Here is a 20,354-nt window from a genome sequence, read left to right on the forward strand (position 1 = left end):
AGAAATTATTACAGAGAACTAAACAATGATATTATGAGTTGGGTGAGAGAGCTCATAAAGTTTTAGCTTGGCAGTTAAAAACGGAACAAGCTTGTACAACAATAAATGCTATTAGACATGATTCAGTGATTACTTATAAACCTCAGGAAATTAATGATGAGTTTTGTAAATTTTATGAAAAATTGTATACTTCTGAAGTGTTGGGAGATAATTTTTTTGTCTGATTTAGTTTTACCTTCTTTGAAGGATAAGGATATCAAGGATTTAGATGCTTCCTTTACTGTTAAAGAAGTGATGGAAGCAGGTTGGTCTGTGCCTAATAGGAAGTCTCCAGGAGATTATGGTTTTACTTCTGAATTTTATAAAGCATTTCAAGACTTATTATTTCCTTTATTGACGGATGTTTTGAAACAGGCGACTGAGCTTTTTCCAGATTTCTTTTCCAAAGGAATTTTTACAGTTATTCTTAAGAAGGATAGGAACCCATTAAAAGCAGGATCTTAATAGACCTATTTCCTTATTGAATGTAGATTATAAAATTGTTGCCAAGGTTCTAGCTGATAGATTAGCTAAATATTTACTAGATTTAATTCATGTAGATCAAACAGGTTTTATTAAAAATTGATATTCAGCAGATAATGTTGTCAAGTTGATTTCTTTAATGTATGTTTCTCAGGAGCAATCTGACCAACCAATGATAATTTATCTTGATGCAGAGAAAGCCTTAGATAGAGTTGAATGGAGTTTTTTTTATTCAAAGTTTTGGAGAAATTTAAATATGGGCCTTTTTTATTGTTTGGATTAAGGCTTTATATAGAACACCTACTGCTAGAATTGTGACAAATGGACAGGTATCTTCACCTTTTATGTTATCTAGATCGACTCGGCAAGGCTGCCCTTTGTCACCAGCTCTGTTTGCATTGGTTATTGAACAAGATAGTAATATTAAAGGTATTAAGGTGAAAGCTGATGAAGATAAAATAAATTTGTTTGCAGATTATATTTTGATATATTTAACACAACCTTTGAAATCTTTGGGGAGTCTGCATGACAGATTGGAGCAGTATAGTGAAGAATCAGGTTATAAAATTAACTGGGAAAAGAGTGAAATTATTCCTTTAGCTGAAATAGGCATAAGTGGTTGGAATGGATTAAGTATTTAGGTATTATAATAGGCAGTAATTATAATCATTTATATGAATTGAATTACCTACCTTTACTGTGTAAAATTAAATATGATCTGAATCGGTGGAAAGATTTACCTATCATATTAATAGGACATGTTAATTGTATCAAAGTGAATATCTTTCCTCAAATTCAATATCTTTTTAAATCTATTCCTTGCAAGATTCCTCAAAAGTTTTTTAAAGATCTGAATGCTCTGGTGAGGAGGTTTTATTGGACAGGTAAAATGGCAAGGGTGTCATTACAGAAATTAAGTTGGAAATATGCATTAAGAGATTTCCAACTTCCTATTTTTCAGAATTATTATGAATCAGCTCAGTTGAAATTTATTAATAGGATGTTTGAAATGGATAAACTTTTGACATGGGCTAATATTGAATTATCTCAGATTGGTGAGAAAAAAGACATCAGCTTATTTATAGATGGAATTCTCAGTTATTAAGTAATTATAATTTGCCTGTGTTGAAACATTTAATGGAATTATGGAATAAAAAAATGAAATTATAGATACATAAGGTAAAATTTCAGGTAAAACTCCTTTGTTTCAAAATAAGATTTCCCTTTTACACTTAATAATCAATTTTTTAAGTTGTGGGATCAGAAAGGTATTAAATTAGTAGAAGACTGTTATTAGCAGGATATTTTCATTTCAAAGAAAGAAAGAGAAATATGAAATATCTTCAAATACTCTTTTTTTTCTTATTATCAAATTAAAGCCCTATGGTTGGATAACTTTGGGTGTACGTTACGAATACCCAGGCATTTTAAATTTGAAATTTTACTTACTGATGGTGGCAAGAAATTATTTATATCTGAGATGTATGCTTTATTGCAGAATAAAATGCTTAAGCCGCCTGTTTATAAATCTAAATTAAAATGGGAAAAAGATTTGTCCATAACTATTTCTCAGGATGATTGAATGAATCTATGCGAGGATAGTATGACTAAAATTGTAAATGTGAGGTACAGATTGGTTCATTATAATTTTATTCATCAGTTATATTTAATGCTGGAGAAATTAAGGAAATATGTTTATTTCTTGTGATTTCTGTTTTAGATTTCAATAAGGAAGTTGATACTTTTTTACATTCTACTTGGTTATGTGAGACAGTGAAACCGTTTTGGGGTAGATTTAAGGAACTTTTAGAAGCCATTTTTAAATTGAAAATTCCATTTGATCCTTTAGTATTTTTATTGGGTTATATCAAGAAATTAAGTTTGGAGTTAAAACTAAATAAATTTCAAATAGCTTTTTTGAGATTGGCTTTAGCTGTGGCTAGAAAATGTTTGACAATGACTTGGAAGAATTTGATTAATTTGAGCATTCAGCAATGCCATTTAGAAATTAGATCTTGTATCCCGTTGGAAAAGATAGCATATAATTTACGAAATAATAATTATTTTTTGTTAAAACTTGGAGCCCATATTTGGAATATATGAGTTGAATTATTAATCTTTTTCCCACGCATTGATGGTAAATGCTCCGAACCATGGCAAATTATTGAAGAGTTTTACATTGTGTGATCTCCTCTTCTTTCTTTCCTTTCTCTATTTTTCTTTTGGGGTAGTTTAGAGGGAGGTTTGGAGGGCTGAGTGGATTAGGGTAGGGGGTCGGGGGTTTTAAGGGGTATCACTTATTAAAATATCATGTGTGTATTATGTTTTTCTTATTGAATGACTTATGATTAACAAATAAAACTTTTTTTTTAATGACTTTTTTTTGACTAGTTCCTTCACCTGTCCTCCAGTATACTGCTCCAGGTAATGCAGATGATCTTTGGCATTTTTAGTATTACTTTCAATGTGATATTCAAAGGAATTTATGAATGTAAGATATTGTAATGGATCTCCATAAAAAAAACTGGAATTTCCTCCTCGGGCAAATATTGTTGCTGCGCTGACATAGCAGAAATTTCATTTTGTTTTGCTATGAGTGATAATATTTTGTCTTGTCCTCCATGGCTTGCAACTGGTTGTCTTGTGGTGAATGGAGCATACGGAAATTGAACTGGTGCCATAGGTGTTGGACCTTGATATGTAAGTGATGGCATTGGTGGGGGTCCTTGACTTGTCGTTGGTTCTTCAGTAACACGAAGAGACATCAATTGTTGAATATGATTAACTCGATTGGTTGAACCTGGTTGAAATGCTTTCCTTTTGGGAAGATTCATAAATTGAGCACTCAGAAAAGATTGAATGTGGCTAGCCCTTTCCACAGGGTTATTGACATTTGAGCACTGGGAGCACCACCCCTAGCTCCTTGCTCGAGTATACTTGTTTCTTGTGGTTGTGTAACCTATTGACCTGCTGGAATGTTAGATGATACGCCTTTGGGTATTTCACTTTGAGAGATAGATCTTGCAGAAGCCTGAGATAATGCTTTTTCTTTGGCCATCTTCATAGCATATTGTTCCTCAACTAGTTTTTTTCTTTTATCTATTCTATAATCTTTTTGTTCTTCACTAGCCATTTGTAACTTCAGTTGCTGATTCTTCATTTCAGTATCCATAATCTTCTAAAGCATGTCTTTTCTCAAACCACTCTTGTTGTGCACAGATAGTAGCCAAGTTTGCTTGTGCCTTAGCATGCATAGCTGATATGCTTGAAGCACGTGAGGCTATACTTGCTCTAGATGCCTTTGAAGACTCTGAAGATCTTCCAGTGCTCATAACCTTGGAAATACGATCTTCAGGATTTACATCTGAACATTCAGATACCACTGATTGAGTCTCCACCTTCAGCATTTCGCTCAATACAGCATTCATCTGTTTCAGTTCCACTAACCTCTAAATCAGCTAATGAGGTCTGCAGTGCCTTATTGGAGTCATCTTCTTGCTTGGTAGTTGAAGCCACTTCTTCACTGGTGGCTGGTTCCAATCTCATACCAAGCGTTGTCAATTTGCCATGCTGGCTCAACTCACAATCAAACAGTTATTTGAAAGAAGCTGTTTGTTCAAGGTCTCTAGCCCGACGAGACTTCTTCTTATCCATCTTTGATTCTTCACACTGTAGTCTATCTTCTACTAATTTTTTCTGTTTCCTGAGAACTGTAAACAAATTTGTATCTTACGTGGTTCCTTTAAGAGGATTTCTCTCGCTGAAGTCTCTGTGTTCTTCACAAACTGGCTTCCATGTCTCTGGTTGTTTTCAAAACATTTTCTGGGCTTCCTGCCAATTCTCTGGCTGGTAGCAATGGCTTTGGTTCTATCTTATCTCATTCCTAAGGCCACAGGTGTCTTTCAGTCAGATATTATTAGTTGGAATTTTAAACTGTGAATCAAACATCCATGGCTGGTAGACATTTTATCACAGACTGCTTCTCAATTTTAAATCTGGTTGTAAATTAGCTCATACAAATTTCAATGAATCTTTCTTTCAAACAAAGTTCACAATTTTACTTTGAATAAGAATATAGATGACACTTTCCAATCTCTTGTATTTTCCAATTTCAAAAAATGTCATCTTCACAGAAACGTAAATGACAATATTCTGAATTACTGTCTTATTTCCAATAAATTAAACTCTGTATATCCAGCTGTAAATAGCTTTAATTTGTTGTTATAAACAGATAAACATTTTGCATAACTTCACATCGAGATTTTCATAACGATGGATAAACAAAGCATTTGGTTATATCTAAAGACATAATGATAATAAGACATGATTAATAGATGATTAAGATGAATTCAAAGCAAAGTATTTTGATGCTTATGCCTCTTCCATGGTTCTTTGATGAAAGCAAGCTCCCCATACGCCCAGATATTACAACATATAACTTCAAAGTAACTATGGTAACACTACAAACAACAATTTTTCTCAAAGGAATAGTCATAAAATTAACTAAGAAGTAAAAACACAAGATTTTAACCTTCACAACACCTTCCCTGACCCATGAATAAGAGGAGGTGGATCTGGTACCTACAGGATCTCAGACCCCTGATCAGTTTGAAGTGGCGGTTCTACTACTGGTATTAATCTATAGTCATTTGACCTATAGTAATACCATGGCTCAGTTTCAGTGCAGTGTGCTCCTTGCCTGCAACCCTTCCAAGCGACGTCTGCAGTAGCGACCTGACAAGAAGTGGTGTCCAGTGCTATCACTACAAGGCAGAGATAACAAGTGTCATTTGCAATGGTGCTAAATATAGGGCTCTAGCCAATAAGGATACTAAGTGATTTGAACCAGCCAATGGCAAGATTTTCACTGACCAGTGGTCTGAACCCAATCTTCACTGATATTCTACCTAAAATTTGTAACTTTATCTATAACTTTGTAACTTTGAGTAGAACAAAAAGTACACCATGTACTGACAGGCGATGTGACTTCTGAATGAGATAGGCCACATGACCACCATCAATAGGCAGGGAGGCCACACATCCTCACACACAACAGGTGCAGCCCATCCTTTTTATACAGGTCAGAGCTTCCCCAGAACAGACCCCTATGATCAACACATCTGAACCCCTTCCCCCTGCACCAACTCTTCAGCTACACATTCATCTGCCACAGCTTCCTATTCCTACCCTCTCTGGCACACGGCACAGACAGCAATCCCGAGATTACCACTCTTGAGGTCTTGATTTTACCTTCTTACCTTAACTCCTTGTATTCCCTCTTCAGGATCTCGTCCCTACTCCTATCTATGTCATTGGTCCCCACATGGACCACAACATCTGAGGCTTACCCTCCCCCTCCAGAATGCTGTGAATTCAATCAGAAATGTTCCTGATCTTAGAACCTGGGAGGCAATATACGATCCAGGAATCTTGATCTCTTTTACAAAACCTCCTTTCTGCTCTCCTAATCAACAAGACTTCAATTAAAATAGCTCTCCTCTTCTCACCCCCAAGCCGAGGGTCCAGTCTTTGCGCCAGAGGCATGACCTCCACAACTTATCCCTGGTAGATCGTTTCCCCCCCACCCAACAAAATCCAAAATAGTATATTTGTTGTTGAGGGGAATGGTTCTGCACTGTCTGCTTATTCCCCTTCGTTCTCCAAACAGTCACCCAGCTTCCTGCCTCCTGACTTTTAGGGGTAGCTGTCTCCATGAAGCTCCTCTCTATTACTACCTCTGCCTCCTGAATGATCCGGTGTTCATCCAGCTCCAGCTCCAGTTCCCTAACTCTGTCTCCCAGGAGCTACAGTTGGATGCACCTCTTGCAGGTACAGTCATCAGGGACGATTGTGCCATCCCAGATTTCTCACATCCTGCAATTGGAGCATTCTACTGCCCTAGCAGTAGAACACATCGCCAAGACTGAGAGTGCAGAGGGGAGATATCTTGTATCATGAGGACAGGTTCACTGTGAGTTTCTCCAGCATTGTGTTTTTACTTCAACCACGGTGTCTGCAGACTATAGAATTTGACTATAGAATTAATTGCTCCTGACTGTTTCCCTAGCAAAGTCTCATGATCAAGTTTCACCACACAAGTATTTTGCTGCCTTAACTTAGCCCTCTTTTTATCGTTTTTTTAAACCATGGTGATAACTAACTTTCCTGCTCACTGTTGAGGTGTTGGATTGCATGGCATATGTTTCAGTGTTTCTTAAGTCACCACAATTAGGAACCCTCTATCTTGCTGTACTCTGTATCAAAGCTCTGAGACACTGAGTCCCAGCCAACATTGGCAATTCCCCAAAGACAATGTCTCCTCAAACACAAAATATTATTCATTCTTGTTCAGGGGTGGTTGTTGTTAACTTTTTGTATGCCACATCAGATATGCTGCACTACAAAATTTGTGAATGACTGAGATTTGGTGAAGCCTGGAATGGCAGAAAATGCTTGTAGCCAGTCTCCTTCATCCTGCTGCTGGTGGAAAAGTGAATGGAAGAGAACCTACAGCTGGTCGAGTCCTCGTGCACATGTGGCCCATGACCTTCTTGGTTGTAAAAGACATCTCTGCTGTCGGGTACTCTGGTTTAATAAGGGTAGTGCATTTTGTAGGTGAGACCTTGGAGCCATTGTCCACTAGTGATGGAGGGAAAGAATTGCATGCCAGTTGACAGTTACCTGCACTCAAGTGGAGAGTATTCTAATATGTTCCTAATATGTGAGTTGTACATGGTGGAAAAGTGTTGGTTGTCCATAGACGTGTCACTTACTGTAAACACCCAGACTTGCTCTTGTAGCTATAGAATGTAGATAGTTGGTGTAGATAGCTTCTGGAGATTAATGGTGGTGGACTCAATAATGCTCTGTATATGAAGGGAACATAGTTAGATGCTCTCTGGTTGGATAGGTTCATTGCCTGGGACTTGCGGGGTTTGATGCTACTTGTCATGTATCAATCCACAAATGAATGTTGTAAAAACACAATGTGGGAGAAATTCGGTAGGTCAAACAGCATATTTTATATAGCAATAACCAACATTTTGGGCCTGAGCTCTTCATCAGGGTATGAGCAAAATATCGGCAAATGCCTGAATAATATGGTGGGGAGCGAGGGGAAGATGGAGGAGCACAGGTCCAGAGGCAAAAGGTAAGCGGTGGATGAGGGCAGAAGGGCACAACAGCAAACAGGATGAAGGGGGATTGCTCTACCTTGAAGGGCTCAGGCTTGAAACATTGGTTATGTATCTTTATCTCTGCTATTTAAAGTACACTGTTTGAACCACTGAGTTACTCCAGCGTTGTGTTTTTACTTCACTCATGGCATCTACAGACTTTTGTGTTTTACATCTGAATTTTGTTTGATGGTGCTGCATGCAGACAGTTTCATTTGCTGAAGGATTGTCAATGAAATTGAATCAGGGACAAAAAGAGAGGGAAAAGATAGAAAAAAAGTACAAAGAAAAATTGATAGGTAATATTCAGAAACCTGAAGAAACAAAAGTCTGCACTCATAATCATTCACTTTCTTGGTTAATAGTAGTAATAATTAACATCTTGTGAAATTAATCCTTTTTACCACAAGTCTTTATCTTAGTGCCAACTTTAATGGACACTTAATGTGCAAGTGCAACGATGCTATATCACCAAAGGTGAAGGGTAAGATACCAATATTCCTAAACTAGTGGTGGTGCAGTACAAACAGACCACAAATGATTATTATTCACGACTCCCAGGGTATCTCTTCCTTCCCACACACGTACCCCCCCCCCACACACACACACACACACACACACACACACACACACACACACACACACACACACACACACACACACACACCCCTCCCACACACACACACACACACACACGCACCCCCCCACATACACACACACATGCACGCACCCCCCCCACACACACACACACACGCACACACTGACTGATTTAGCTCCCTGTCACAGACGACCAGAGCTTGCATCAAGATCTTGATTGCTTTAAAAAGTCACTCTCACGCACACACACACACACACACACACACACACACACACACACACACACACACTGACTGATTTAGCTCCCTGTCACAAGTTGCACACACACACACACACACACACACACACACACACACACACACACACACACACACACACACACACACACACACACTGACTGATTTAGCTCCCTGTCACAAGTTGCACACACACACACACACACACACACACACACACACACACACACACACACACACACACACACACACAGACTGATTTAGCTCCCTGTCACGGACAACCAGAGCTTGAATCAAGATCTTGATTGCTTTGAAAAGTTGGAAATTGGATAATGTGTTTGTACATTCAGTGCAGGACACCTGCTGTCCATCCTCAGCAGTGATGGCTGTCAAAAAAATTCATCTGTTTTCAACACCCATTATTCCTAAATCAACATGTTCTGGAACGGCAGAATAAAGTGAAATGTTCATTGCTGGTGGAAGTTATTATAAAGTATAGAAATGAAAACAAGGATGTACGAAGCTTTAACAGTATGTTGACATAGTGAAGATCTTTATCTAAGGTAGATAAAGAGAAAATGCTGAAAATATTTTGCAAGTCAGAGTTGTGGAAAGAGGAGCAAGTCGAAGATCCTTCATTAAAATTAAGAGAGAGAAAATGTAGTTTTAAATTTTAGAACAGGTGGGGAAGAGATGGAGAGCAGTCTCTGATAGTGTGGGATTCCAAACTTGATAAGCTGTTCATTATACCTACCTATTTTTGATACTTTAATGAGGAAATAAACAAGGGAACCTTTAAAAGCTGCAAGTTGCATGTCAGAGCTGTAGGAAACTCCCAGCAGATCAAGGAGGGGAGTAAGAAAAACTGATGTAACTTTGAAGTTGGATGAGACATTACAGTAGAATGGTCCCAATTCTGATTCAAACAGAGAAAGTAAGTTACCTGAATTTGTTGGATCTGTTCTTTTATTAAGTCTGCAGCATACCTGGACAGAAAATGAAGTCCTTCATATTATTATTGCTCCTTGGTTTGACCTCCACATTCCCCACTGTTAGACAACATTGGGATCAGTGGGAGCAAGTAACTGCAACAGCGGGGGCTAATTAGTCCTTGATACCAATGGCTGCTTGCCCTACCACACTCTCCTGCATTGCACACAGTCTTAGACAGGGACTTTCGCAGACACTCCCAATCCCTGTATCTTGGGGTATGGCTCAGTGTTAAGTAATATACGGTTACTCACCCTATCAAGATCGGAACTTAAACGCACACTCCCAGTTCCCTGTACCACTAGGGGCGCGGCTCAATGTTAAATACTGCCAAAATACCATGGTCCTGCTCTTAAGTGTAGTGCAGACCTTACCAATAACTCCTCTAGCAATGTCCATAGTTAAGTGATCTGACATGGACCAGTGTTCATAGTCAGGACTAAGGATCAGAGAGGGTGAACTGTAGCATATGTTAGAATTTCTTTGGTTTTGAGCTGGGTCTCTAGCCAGTGATGACATTACATCATTCAAATGAGCCAACAGTAAGATGTGCACTAATTGGTCGTTGATTGGCAGGTGATCTGACCTCTGACTAGGTTCCAAACAGGGAGGTCACGTGATCGTCCACAATCCACATATAGCAAAGGGTAATTGGTGAATAATTAAATGGCAAGAAAAAGGTAGGGATAGTAACAGAGGCCGGGAGGCAAAAAATGCAGAGCACAAAGGGCGGCACATTATAGAATCCAATAAGAATAGAACATTAAATAAGAGGAGGATAAAGACATATGGAAACAGAAGGGGAAAGATGATTGGGGTCAATGGGCAAAATGTGTATGTGGATAATAAGCAGATAGAGTTGGAAGGGGAGAATGGAAACTGGATGACAGAGGCTGTGATGGGGATCATAGTGGAATGAAGGGGGTAGATTAGAATATCTAGGGAGATCAGAAGGAAAAATAATGGGACAGAGGGGGAGCAAATTACCTGAAATTGGAAAATTCAGTTTTCTTGCGATTGGATTGTAGACTAGCCAAGCAAAATATGAGGTGCGGTTCTTCCAGTTTGCATTTGGCTTCACCTTGGTATTGGAAGAGGCCAAGCCTAAACAGGTGAAATGTGGGAATGGGAGGGAAATTGAAATGGCTCGCAACTGGTAGTTCAGGATGGCAACTGCAGACAGAGTACAGGCATATGACAAAGCTTGGAGATCTCAGAAAGAGTGTAGAGACAGATGTTATATCCACAAGTGCTTCAGGGAAAGTATCCGAAGAGAATTCATTTCTAGCAATGCTATGCAGGAAATGCAGGCATTTCCCTACTTTAATTGGAATTTTAGATGATACTTTTGTAACGTTAGGTTTTTTTTCCATTTTGTTCTGACCTTAACTCATGATCTTCCCCAGGCAATTATGCATGGGATATCTCAACAATAAAGTTCTCAGCTGCTAATTTTGAGATGACAGCAAATTATTTTCTGCACTTCATCCATTAATATGTTGATTTGATGGTATATGAAGGTCTAGAAGATTTTTTTTGTGTCGTTAAAGAGCAACTGCAAGAAATTCAATTGGAAACCAACCCTCTCCATTTATCTCTTGGCTCTTTATATAAATTTCCACAATAATTTCTGGTGGATGATTCAGAAGAATCTCCAGAGATGACAATAATTTCTAGACTTCTCTGATTTTCCAATTAACCCAAGTGGACAGAGCAAAATTGAATTCCATTGCACTTATTTTTTGGTAAATTATCAGCATGGGAGAATTCATTTCAGATTGCAAGGTACCATGTCAGATTTCTTCCTGAATAGTCTGGGAGCAAAACTGGAATATAACAACTTCTAAATGTGCGAGTGATAGATTCCTGCATAAATGAGCTGAGAACATATCACCAATGGTAGTATCCTAATGCTCATTGAATATATACTAGAGTCCTGTCCACAGATCGTCCTCTGAAGATGTTCTTGCACATCATACTTCTCCTTATGAATCATTGGAATATTTATACAAACTACATACAGCTTGGGAACAGAGTATTAGCATTCTTATTTGATCTGAGAATGAAGGATTGTGACATCAATGAACGATAAATGTAATTGAGTACTTAACCCGCAAAATTTTCAATTTTAAACTCATGAATGGAAAATGAAGTTGGTGATTGACATCAACTTGCAATTATAATTTTTAAAATTTAGACATACAGCACAGTAACAGGCCACTTAGGCCCATGATTTACACCCAATTAACCTTCACTCCCTGGTACATTTTGAATGGTGGAAGGAAAACGGAAACCCCAGGAAAACCCACAGGGAGAACATACAACCTCCTTACAGACAGCACTGGATTTGAACCTGGTCCTGATTGCTGGCACTGTAAAGGCATTGCACTAACCGCTATGCCAACCATGCTGCCCAACTAAACAACAGAACAAAAATCTCAAGATGTATCCCAATTAGATGCGATAAGAATACTTATCAACTCAGTAAAGTTGAATTTAAAAGGAATGACAAAATGCTTGTTCAAAGAGCTTTGCAGTGTTATTTTTAAAACTCAAAATATAATCTAGATATATTTAGGGGATTAAAGAAAAATGAAAGAAATATTATGGGAAATTTTTAACCTACTCCTTGCTCCAACCCCAACCATCTCAAAACAAATACATTTCAGTTCGGAAGCAAACATATATGTTAAATATATTTATTGTAAATGATGCTCCTCCAGTCTTAATAGAGATCTAACTGGTACTAGGCCAACAATTCTCTCAGGAGGCAGCTTGTCTCAGTTTTACCAACTATGATCCAAACTTTCCTGACTTTAGGTATGCTATTGGGTTAAAGGAAGCAAGTAGAATTGATTAACTTGTGTATTTACAAAAAAACCTTGTTAAATCTGATGATAAATATAACATAGAACAGGCCCTTCCACCCACAATGCAAATGGTTATGCCCATTTGAACTGCACATCTATCAATATCTCTCCATTGCTTACCTGTCACGTATCAGTCCAAATGGCTCTTGAACTTCACAATTATATCTGCTTCCACTAATTTCCCTGGCAAGTCATTCCAGGTACCTACGCCATTCTATTTAACAAACATTTGCATCATAAATCTCCTTTAAAATTTTATTATTTCACTTTAAAGCTTTGCCCTTGAAGTGCCAGTTGATGAAGTTGACAAAGACTATGTGGTCAAACAATAATCATGGCTTTTATTAGCATAAATTCATGGTACAATAATGAAAAAAAATAGATGCATATACAGTTATACCCAAGGGGAGTGTCCTTAACAGTAGAGATAATGCACAGCCAACGTTGGTACAGCAAGGCTCACCAAAGGGGAGACAGGCAGCTTGGCAGACATTCACCACAGTCCCCCCCAGCAGTAAAAGGGTTAAAATCAAAAGGACAGTTGCTAGGAAAGACTGAAGCAAGCGATAGATAGATACCATGTTTGACCTTGGGATACTCTAACAGCCAAAATATGCCTGAATCTAGCAAGCAATTGAAAAATAATGAGATGTTTTATGAATATGTCAGCCTATCAGGTTGTTTACGAATTCTGGTGCTTCATCTCAAAATAGGTGACTCCTTTGCCACCTTGGGAACTGGTACAGGTCCAGGGTCTGTAGTGTGGGAAGGACTGGCTTTTGGACCCGCTCCAGAATCGCCAGCGTGAGGCAGTGGATCCTCAAGCATGGCCATCTGAAAGCTGACTAGGGGTCACAGGCTGTGGGCGGGGGGGGGGGGAAATGAGTCTAACCTCTCAGGCTCACTTTGAGTAGGGGTGCAAGGAAGGGGAAAACCAGGCAAGGCCAGATCTCTTAGGGGTACAGTGTCAGTACAATGTCAGGAATTTAACATGAGCATAGTTGGGGTTAGTATGCAGTAGCTGAACTGGTTGGACTAGGGGTCTGTTTTACATGCCCGAGCGTGGCTCTTCAGCAGCATGGTTCCAGGCTCAGATAAACATGCTGGCCAGTCCATCACAGTTCCTGATTTCCTAGGAAAGGCAAACATACGTTCATGAGGTGTTTGATCTGTTGCCGTGCACAATAAAGACCGAATAGAATGTAGTGCCTCAGGCAGCACCTCCTGCCACCGGGTAACAGGGTAACCATGTGTTTTTAAAGCAACATTAACAGTCTTCCAGACTGTAGCATTAGCCCTTTCAACCTGCCCATTGCCCTGCGGGTTGGTGGTACGGCTGGTTGCAATCCTCTTTCGTAGGAGGGCTCGCCACAGTTCAGTGCTCATGAATGCTGAACATCTATCGGTATGAATGTAATTGGGAAAACCAAAAATGCTGAAAATTCTGTCAAGTGACTTAATGACAGACGCTGACGAGACGTCAGGGCAGGGCATCGCAAAGGGAAATCTGGAATATTCGTCAATTACTGCAGAGAAATATACATTTTTGTTGTTGGAAGGTAACGGCCCTTTAAAATCTAAGCTAATACTCTCAAAAGGTCAGGTTGCCTTGATGAGCGTGGGCTCTGGAGCTTTGAAGTATTATGGTTTGCATTCTGCGCTAACGGGATAGCTTTTAGTCAGTTTCCTGACTTCTTCCAGAGAGTAAGGAAGGTTGTTAGCCCTTATGTAGTGGAAGAATCTCATGACTCCTGGGTGGCACAGTCTGCTATGGATCTCTTTTAGCCCCTCCAGCTGAGCACCAGCAGCAGATTGTGACAACCTGCCCAGTCTGTACTGAATCTCATAATTATAAGTTGAGAGTTCTATTCGCCAGCGTGCCATCTTATCGTTCTTGATTTTACTTTTGTGTTTAGTACTGAACATATAGGCTACAGATTTTTGATCAGTGACAAGAGTAAATTTTCTGCCGGCCACAAAGTGTCTCCAGAAATGAACAGCTTCAATAATAGCCTGGGCTTCTTTTTCAATGGCAGGATGTTTAAGTTCAGGTCTGCGTAACATGTGGGAGAAGAATGCCACAGGTCTGCCCTTTTGATTAAGGGTTCCTGCCAAGGCACAATCTGAGGCATCAGTTTTCACTTGGAATGGGTCATCCTCGTCAATGGACGAGAGTGTAGCTTTGGCAATATCAGCTTTAATTCTCTCGAAAGCCTTCAAGGCCATTGGAGAGAGAGGAAAAGATTTAGTGTCAAACAGAGGGCGTGCCTTCGTGGTGTAGTCCCGAACCCATTTGCAGTAGTAGGAAAAGAATCCCACACACCTTTTAAGGGCTTTTGCTGAGTTTGGGGGTGGTAACTTCTTAAGGGAGGCCATTTTTTCCGGGTTGGGGCAGATTTCGTCCTTGTGGACAATGAAGCCCAGAATGGGTAGCTCTGTCACGTTGAACACACATTTGCCCTCGTTAAATGTAAGGTTGAATTCTTTAGCTGTTGCTAAAAATTTATTTAAGTTGTTGTCGTGCTCAGCCTGTGTTTTCCCACAGACAGTGACATGATCCAGGGAAACGTACCCTGTAACTCATACCACCTAACAATCTTATCCATTTCCCTCTGAAACACTGACACACTATTAGTGACTCCAAAAGGTACCCTTTTAAACTGGTATAACCCCCCCATCAGCCTCAAAGACTGTATAGGGTCGTTCCTTTTTTTTTAATGGGGATTTGGTGGTAAGCTGCTTTGAGGTCGATAGTGGAGTACACTTTGTATTGCGCTACCTGATTAATCATTTCATTGATGCATGGCAGGGGGTAGGCATCCAGGTCAATGTATCGGTTGATTGTCTGGATGTAGTCAATAGCCAGTCGTTTTTTATTATGATTTTTCACAACTACCACCTGGGCTCGCCACGGACCCTTACTGGGTTAAATTACTCCCTCTTTAAGCAATCTCTGGGTCTCAGCTTTGATAAACTCACGATCCTCTTTGCTGTAAGAACGGTTCTTAATGGCAATCGGCTGACACTCGGGGGATAAATCACTGAAAAGGGAGGGAGCTTTGATCTTTAATGTGGACAGACCGCAGTAACTAGCGCGATGGATGGTAAGTGTGGGTAGTGGCCTACCGAAATTTAACACTACACTGTTCATCTGAGATTGAATATCTAACCCCAATACCACAGGGGTGCAGAGCTCCAGCATAATAAAGAGCCACACATCAGCCAAGCAATGTCCCTGCAAATTTAAAGTAACTTTACACTTGTCCTGTACAGTTTTTGTAAGTTCACTATAAGCCATCGATATCTTTTGGTTCACTGGATATCTCCACAAATTTAAGGCTCTGGCAATTCTCTTGTGGATGTAGCTGTCAGCATTCGCCAAGTCTATTAGACAATCAAGAGTCTCACCATTCACCTCCCCCTTCATAGTCGACCGTTCCAGTCCATAACATCCCCTAAACTTTGGAGTCAATTGAGCTATCACAGGGGATCCCACCTCGCCGTCACTTGAAGTCAATTCAGCCTGCTCGTCTGAAGATTTCCCCTTTTCACAGTTGTCTTCCATTCCTGCAGCTCCAGGATGCATTTTCTTGATGCTTCTCTTCTTCTTCTTATCAGTGGGAGTACTTTTCACCTTACACGTTTTAGCAAAATGGCCAAGTTTCCCACAATAGCTGCAGGTTGCAAATCGAGCCAGGCACTTCTGTCTGGGTTGCCAGCTCTTATCACAGAATTAGCATTTTTCAGGAGTTCACCTTTGTCTTTCGTTCGGGGTTCCAGCACTCCTGGATGTTTCCTTTTCTGTTTCTAGCATTTCACTGGACCGCATGGCACTTCTCAGTGTTTTGGCTAGAGTGACTGCCCGTTCATAGGTTAAGGGCTCCGTCTCCAGCAGCTTCTGTCAGATGTAACTTGGAGTCAATCCCGTTGACTAAAGCATCCAGCTTCAAGGCAATGTAGTGTTGTTGCACATTGACTGTCCTGACATCACATTCATTTGCCAGTGCATAGGCAGCATCACTTTCCCCGGGTTTCTGGCGTCTAGTCAGCAACTGTGTCGAGCAAGCAGCACATTCCATGGCGCTGCCTAGTAAGCAGTCAGACGTTCCCGGGCTATAGAGAGTGGTAGCTCCTTGCGTTACGGCGAAAGGGACCTCACCCAGCAGAGAGTTCAGGTGGCCCCACTGTATCGCCTCATCGACCACGTTGTTTCGAGCCATGTAGTACTCGAAACAAACAATCCACTGGTTGAAAATTTATCTGGCCCTCGGGGTAGACTGTCGATTATCAGCCGCTCTGGTTTGAGGGCTGCATCCATTTCTGCTAATAAAATTAAAGTGCCAGTGATGAAGTAGACAAAGACGATGTGGTTAAACAATAATGATGGCTTTTATTAGCAAAAACTCATGGTACAATAATGCATATACAATTATATCCAAGGGGAGTGTCCTTAACAGTAGAGATAATACACAGCCAATGTTAGTACAGCAAGGTTCGCCAGAGGGGAGACAGGCAGCTTGGCAGACATTCACCACAGCCCTCTCATAGTTGGCAGTTCCAATTTGGTAAAGAGATTCTAACTATCTACCCTGTCTAAGATTCTGGTAGTTTTATATGCTTCTTACCCAACAAAACTCCAGAGACATCATTCGGTTGAGTCAAGGTTAGCAGAGCTGGAAGTGCCGAGTAGACTCACTTGCTCACCCACTGAGACAGTGAGGATGAATGGGGGCCACTCTTTCTGTAACCAGACTCTCTCTCATCACATCTGTTTCTTTGATGAACTTTGCACATCATTTTTGTTCATTTCTGACTTATGATCAGTTTGGATTGTGAATAATTCTAAGGAATGTATTGACATGGAGACTTACTGTGCAAGATCTAGTATGGCCCCTTCTTTGGTTGGATTCTCTGAATACTGTCAAGAAACCCTCCTGGATGCGCCTAACAAATTCTGCCCCATCTAAGCCTCTGGCACAGAGGAACTCCCAGTCAATATTGGGAAAATTAAAGTTATCCACTACAACTAGCCTATTGCTCTTAGATCTTTCAATAATGTGATTATGTGTTCATTCCTCAATCTCATACTGCCCATCATGAAAGCTTTCCCACATCCTAAAACATTACTGGCCCTGAGAGAGTGAAAATGAGAATGAGAGGAGTAGTGTATAAAAAAACAACAGGAGAGGTAGGTATTTGTTTAAATTTCTCCATTGGCTTGTTAGCAATAGCCAATAAAAAACAGGTAAGGTCAAATGAAAGGGCCATTGTGTGAGTGGCCCAGTGGAGGAGTTGGAATTTTAAGCTTTGGTTTGAGGGGCTTTGTTGAGTGGAAGTGGACGTGGAAGAATTCAGACAAGGTAAGGGCAAGTTTTTCTAACTAAAACCCTTTGATAGACAGAGGGAATGGCAACCAAGGCAGGGACATACTCCTCTTGCAGAATGTGGATAGGAAAGTCAGCAGTATCCCTAATGCCTTCAACTGCAAGAAGTATATCCAACTGCAGCTCCTTGCAGACCGTGTTAGGGAATTGGAGCTGGAAAGTAGTGGGAATATGGAGGATTGGGAAGTTTTTTTAAAAATGCAGAAGTTACTAAAAAACTCATAAGGAGGGAAAAGATGAAGTATGAAGAAGGCTAGCAAATAATATTGAAGAGGATGCAAAAAATATCAAGTATATGAAGAGTAAAGGAGAGGTGAGAGTAGATGTAGGACCATTAGAAAATGATGCTGGACAAAAAAATAATGGGAGACAAAGAGATGGATGAGGAACTCAATGTGTATTTTTGCATCTGTCTTCACTGTTGAAGATTAGTAGTGTGGCAGATGTTGAAGGATGTAATCATTTATAGCACAGAAACAGGCCAGTTTGGCCCTTCTAGTCCGTGCCAAACATCATCTCCCACCCAGTCCCACTGACCTGCATTTGGACCATAACCCAGGGAAGGGAAGTAAGTGCAGTTACTATTTCAAGGGAGAAGGTGCTCAGAATGCTGAATGGTCTAAGGCCACATAGATTGCAACCTCTGGTTCTGAGAGAAGCAGATTGTGGAGGCATTGGTAATGATCTTTTAGGAATCAATAGATTCTGGCATGGTCCCAGAGGACTGGAAAATTGCAAATGTAACCCCACTATTCAAGAATAGAGGGAGGCAGCTGAAAGGAAATTATAGACCAGTTAGACTAACATCATTGGTTGAACAGATGTTGACGTCAATTGTCAAGGATGAGGTTACGGAGTACTTGGAGGCACATGACAAGATAGGCCAAAGCCAGGTAAACTTGCTTGTTGAGTCGGTGGTGAAAAGGCAAATGCAATGCTGGCATTTATTTCACAAAAAAATGTTTTGGCTCCTCATTTAAGACAAGATATGCTGACGTTTGAGAGGGTTCAGAGAAGGGTAAAAGGATGATTTTGGGAATGAAAGGGAAACATATGAGGAACGTTTGATAGCTCTTGGCCTGTACTTGTTTGGATTAAGGAGAATGAAGGGGAATCTCATTGAAATATTTTGTATGTTGAAAGGCACAGACAGAGTAGATGTAGAAAAGTTGTTTCTTTTGGTGGGAGAGTCCAGGACAACTTCAGAATTGAAGGGCGTCAACTTAAAGCAGAAATGTGGAGGAATTTCTTCATCAAGAAGATGATAGATGTGTGGAATTTATTGGCATAGGCCAGATCATTAAGTGTATTTTCAAGCAAGGATTGATAGGTTCTTGATTAGCTGGGTCATAAAAGGTTATGGGGAGAAGGCTGGGCAGTGGGACTGAGTGGAAAAATGCATCAGCTCATGATTAAATGGTGGTGGGTCAGATACAATGGGCTGAATAGCATATTTATGCTCCTATGTCCTATGGTCTTATGACTCAATCACTGTGCATCAACTCTAACACTCAAACCCCTATGGTGCAATCATCACTACCTGCTTACTCCACATCAAACTCCATTCAACAGGGAGTCATCTCTTCATTGTGATTGACCTTCAGACAAATCTGGATAAACAAATCAAAATGTCTCTTTGCAGTTTTCAGGAAAACACCTCTTTCTATGTTTCTACCACATAACCCCTACAATCCCACACCTCATTCTAAACTGTTGCTTTATAAATATTACAATTATATCCTTCGTTATATTTTATTATTTTAACTTGTTAGAATTTGAGAAGTTGTCTCTTGGAAATCTCAAGAAGGTGAAATAAACAAATTCCCATTCACTTGCAGGATATCTGCTTACGGAGCTGCTGGAGGTATGGGTGGAAAGAGCAACTTCCGGAGGTTCCATGGTGTGTTAGTACAAGCCACATTCCACCTGGAGAAGGATGTTATTCTCTATATATTGGTTGGGCAGCAAGGAGAAGATGCCTGCCCCAGTGTAAGTAATCATTTAGTTACTTTTACATATCGGAATGATAAGACATTGTTCTGAACTGTAAAAAAAAAAATCTAGGTACTGATAACTTACTATAATAGTATTGATCTCAACCCCACAAAAAGCTCTTCCCAGCATGTTAAATCCTGAAATGTATCTGATTATCTCTTCAATCCTTTTATATTGTCTACCTCAATGACTTCCTTTCTTAACTTATTATCCTGATATTTCTTATAATTGATGATTTTGTTCCATTTATGATGATATGTCAAATTGTTTGATAATTATGGAACAAATCCCCTATTTTCTGTTGGAAGATCTATCGTGCAGTATAGCTACATAATAAATAAATTCTTGCTGAATCCAATCAAATAAATGCAATATGTTATATGATTATCAATATTAAAGCAGACCATGAATAAATTAAAAATGCGCAATACCACTCAATCCATCACACTACAGATCACTTACAATCTCATTCTCTGTATCCAACCCATTTAGTCTCCAAAGAAAGTTGCTACATATTCATTTTTTAAATTTATTTTTAAATTAAAATTTAGACAAACAGTACGGTAACAGGCCATTTTGACCCAG

The 20,354-nt window shown here is 39.8% G+C and overlaps 1 protein-coding gene across 1 annotated transcript in view; it reads left to right on the forward strand.

Annotated features, from left to right (window-relative positions):
• The window catches only part of LOC138760431 (ALK tyrosine kinase receptor-like), a 489,739-nt gene that overhangs the window by 204,915 nt on the left and 264,470 nt on the right, over positions 1-20,354 (forward strand). Inside the window, exon 5 of the mRNA XM_069931014.1 lies at positions 19,613-19,763. Coding sequence (XP_069787115.1) covers positions 19,613-19,763 — 151 coding nt within the window. The remainder of the gene's footprint in view (positions 1-19,612; positions 19,764-20,354) is intronic.

This window comes from Narcine bancroftii, chromosome 4 (assembly GCF_036971445.1).
Source record: "Narcine bancroftii isolate sNarBan1 chromosome 4, sNarBan1.hap1, whole genome shotgun sequence".
In the NCBI taxonomy this organism is placed as follows: Eukaryota; Metazoa; Chordata; class Chondrichthyes; order Torpediniformes; family Narcinidae; genus Narcine; species Narcine bancroftii.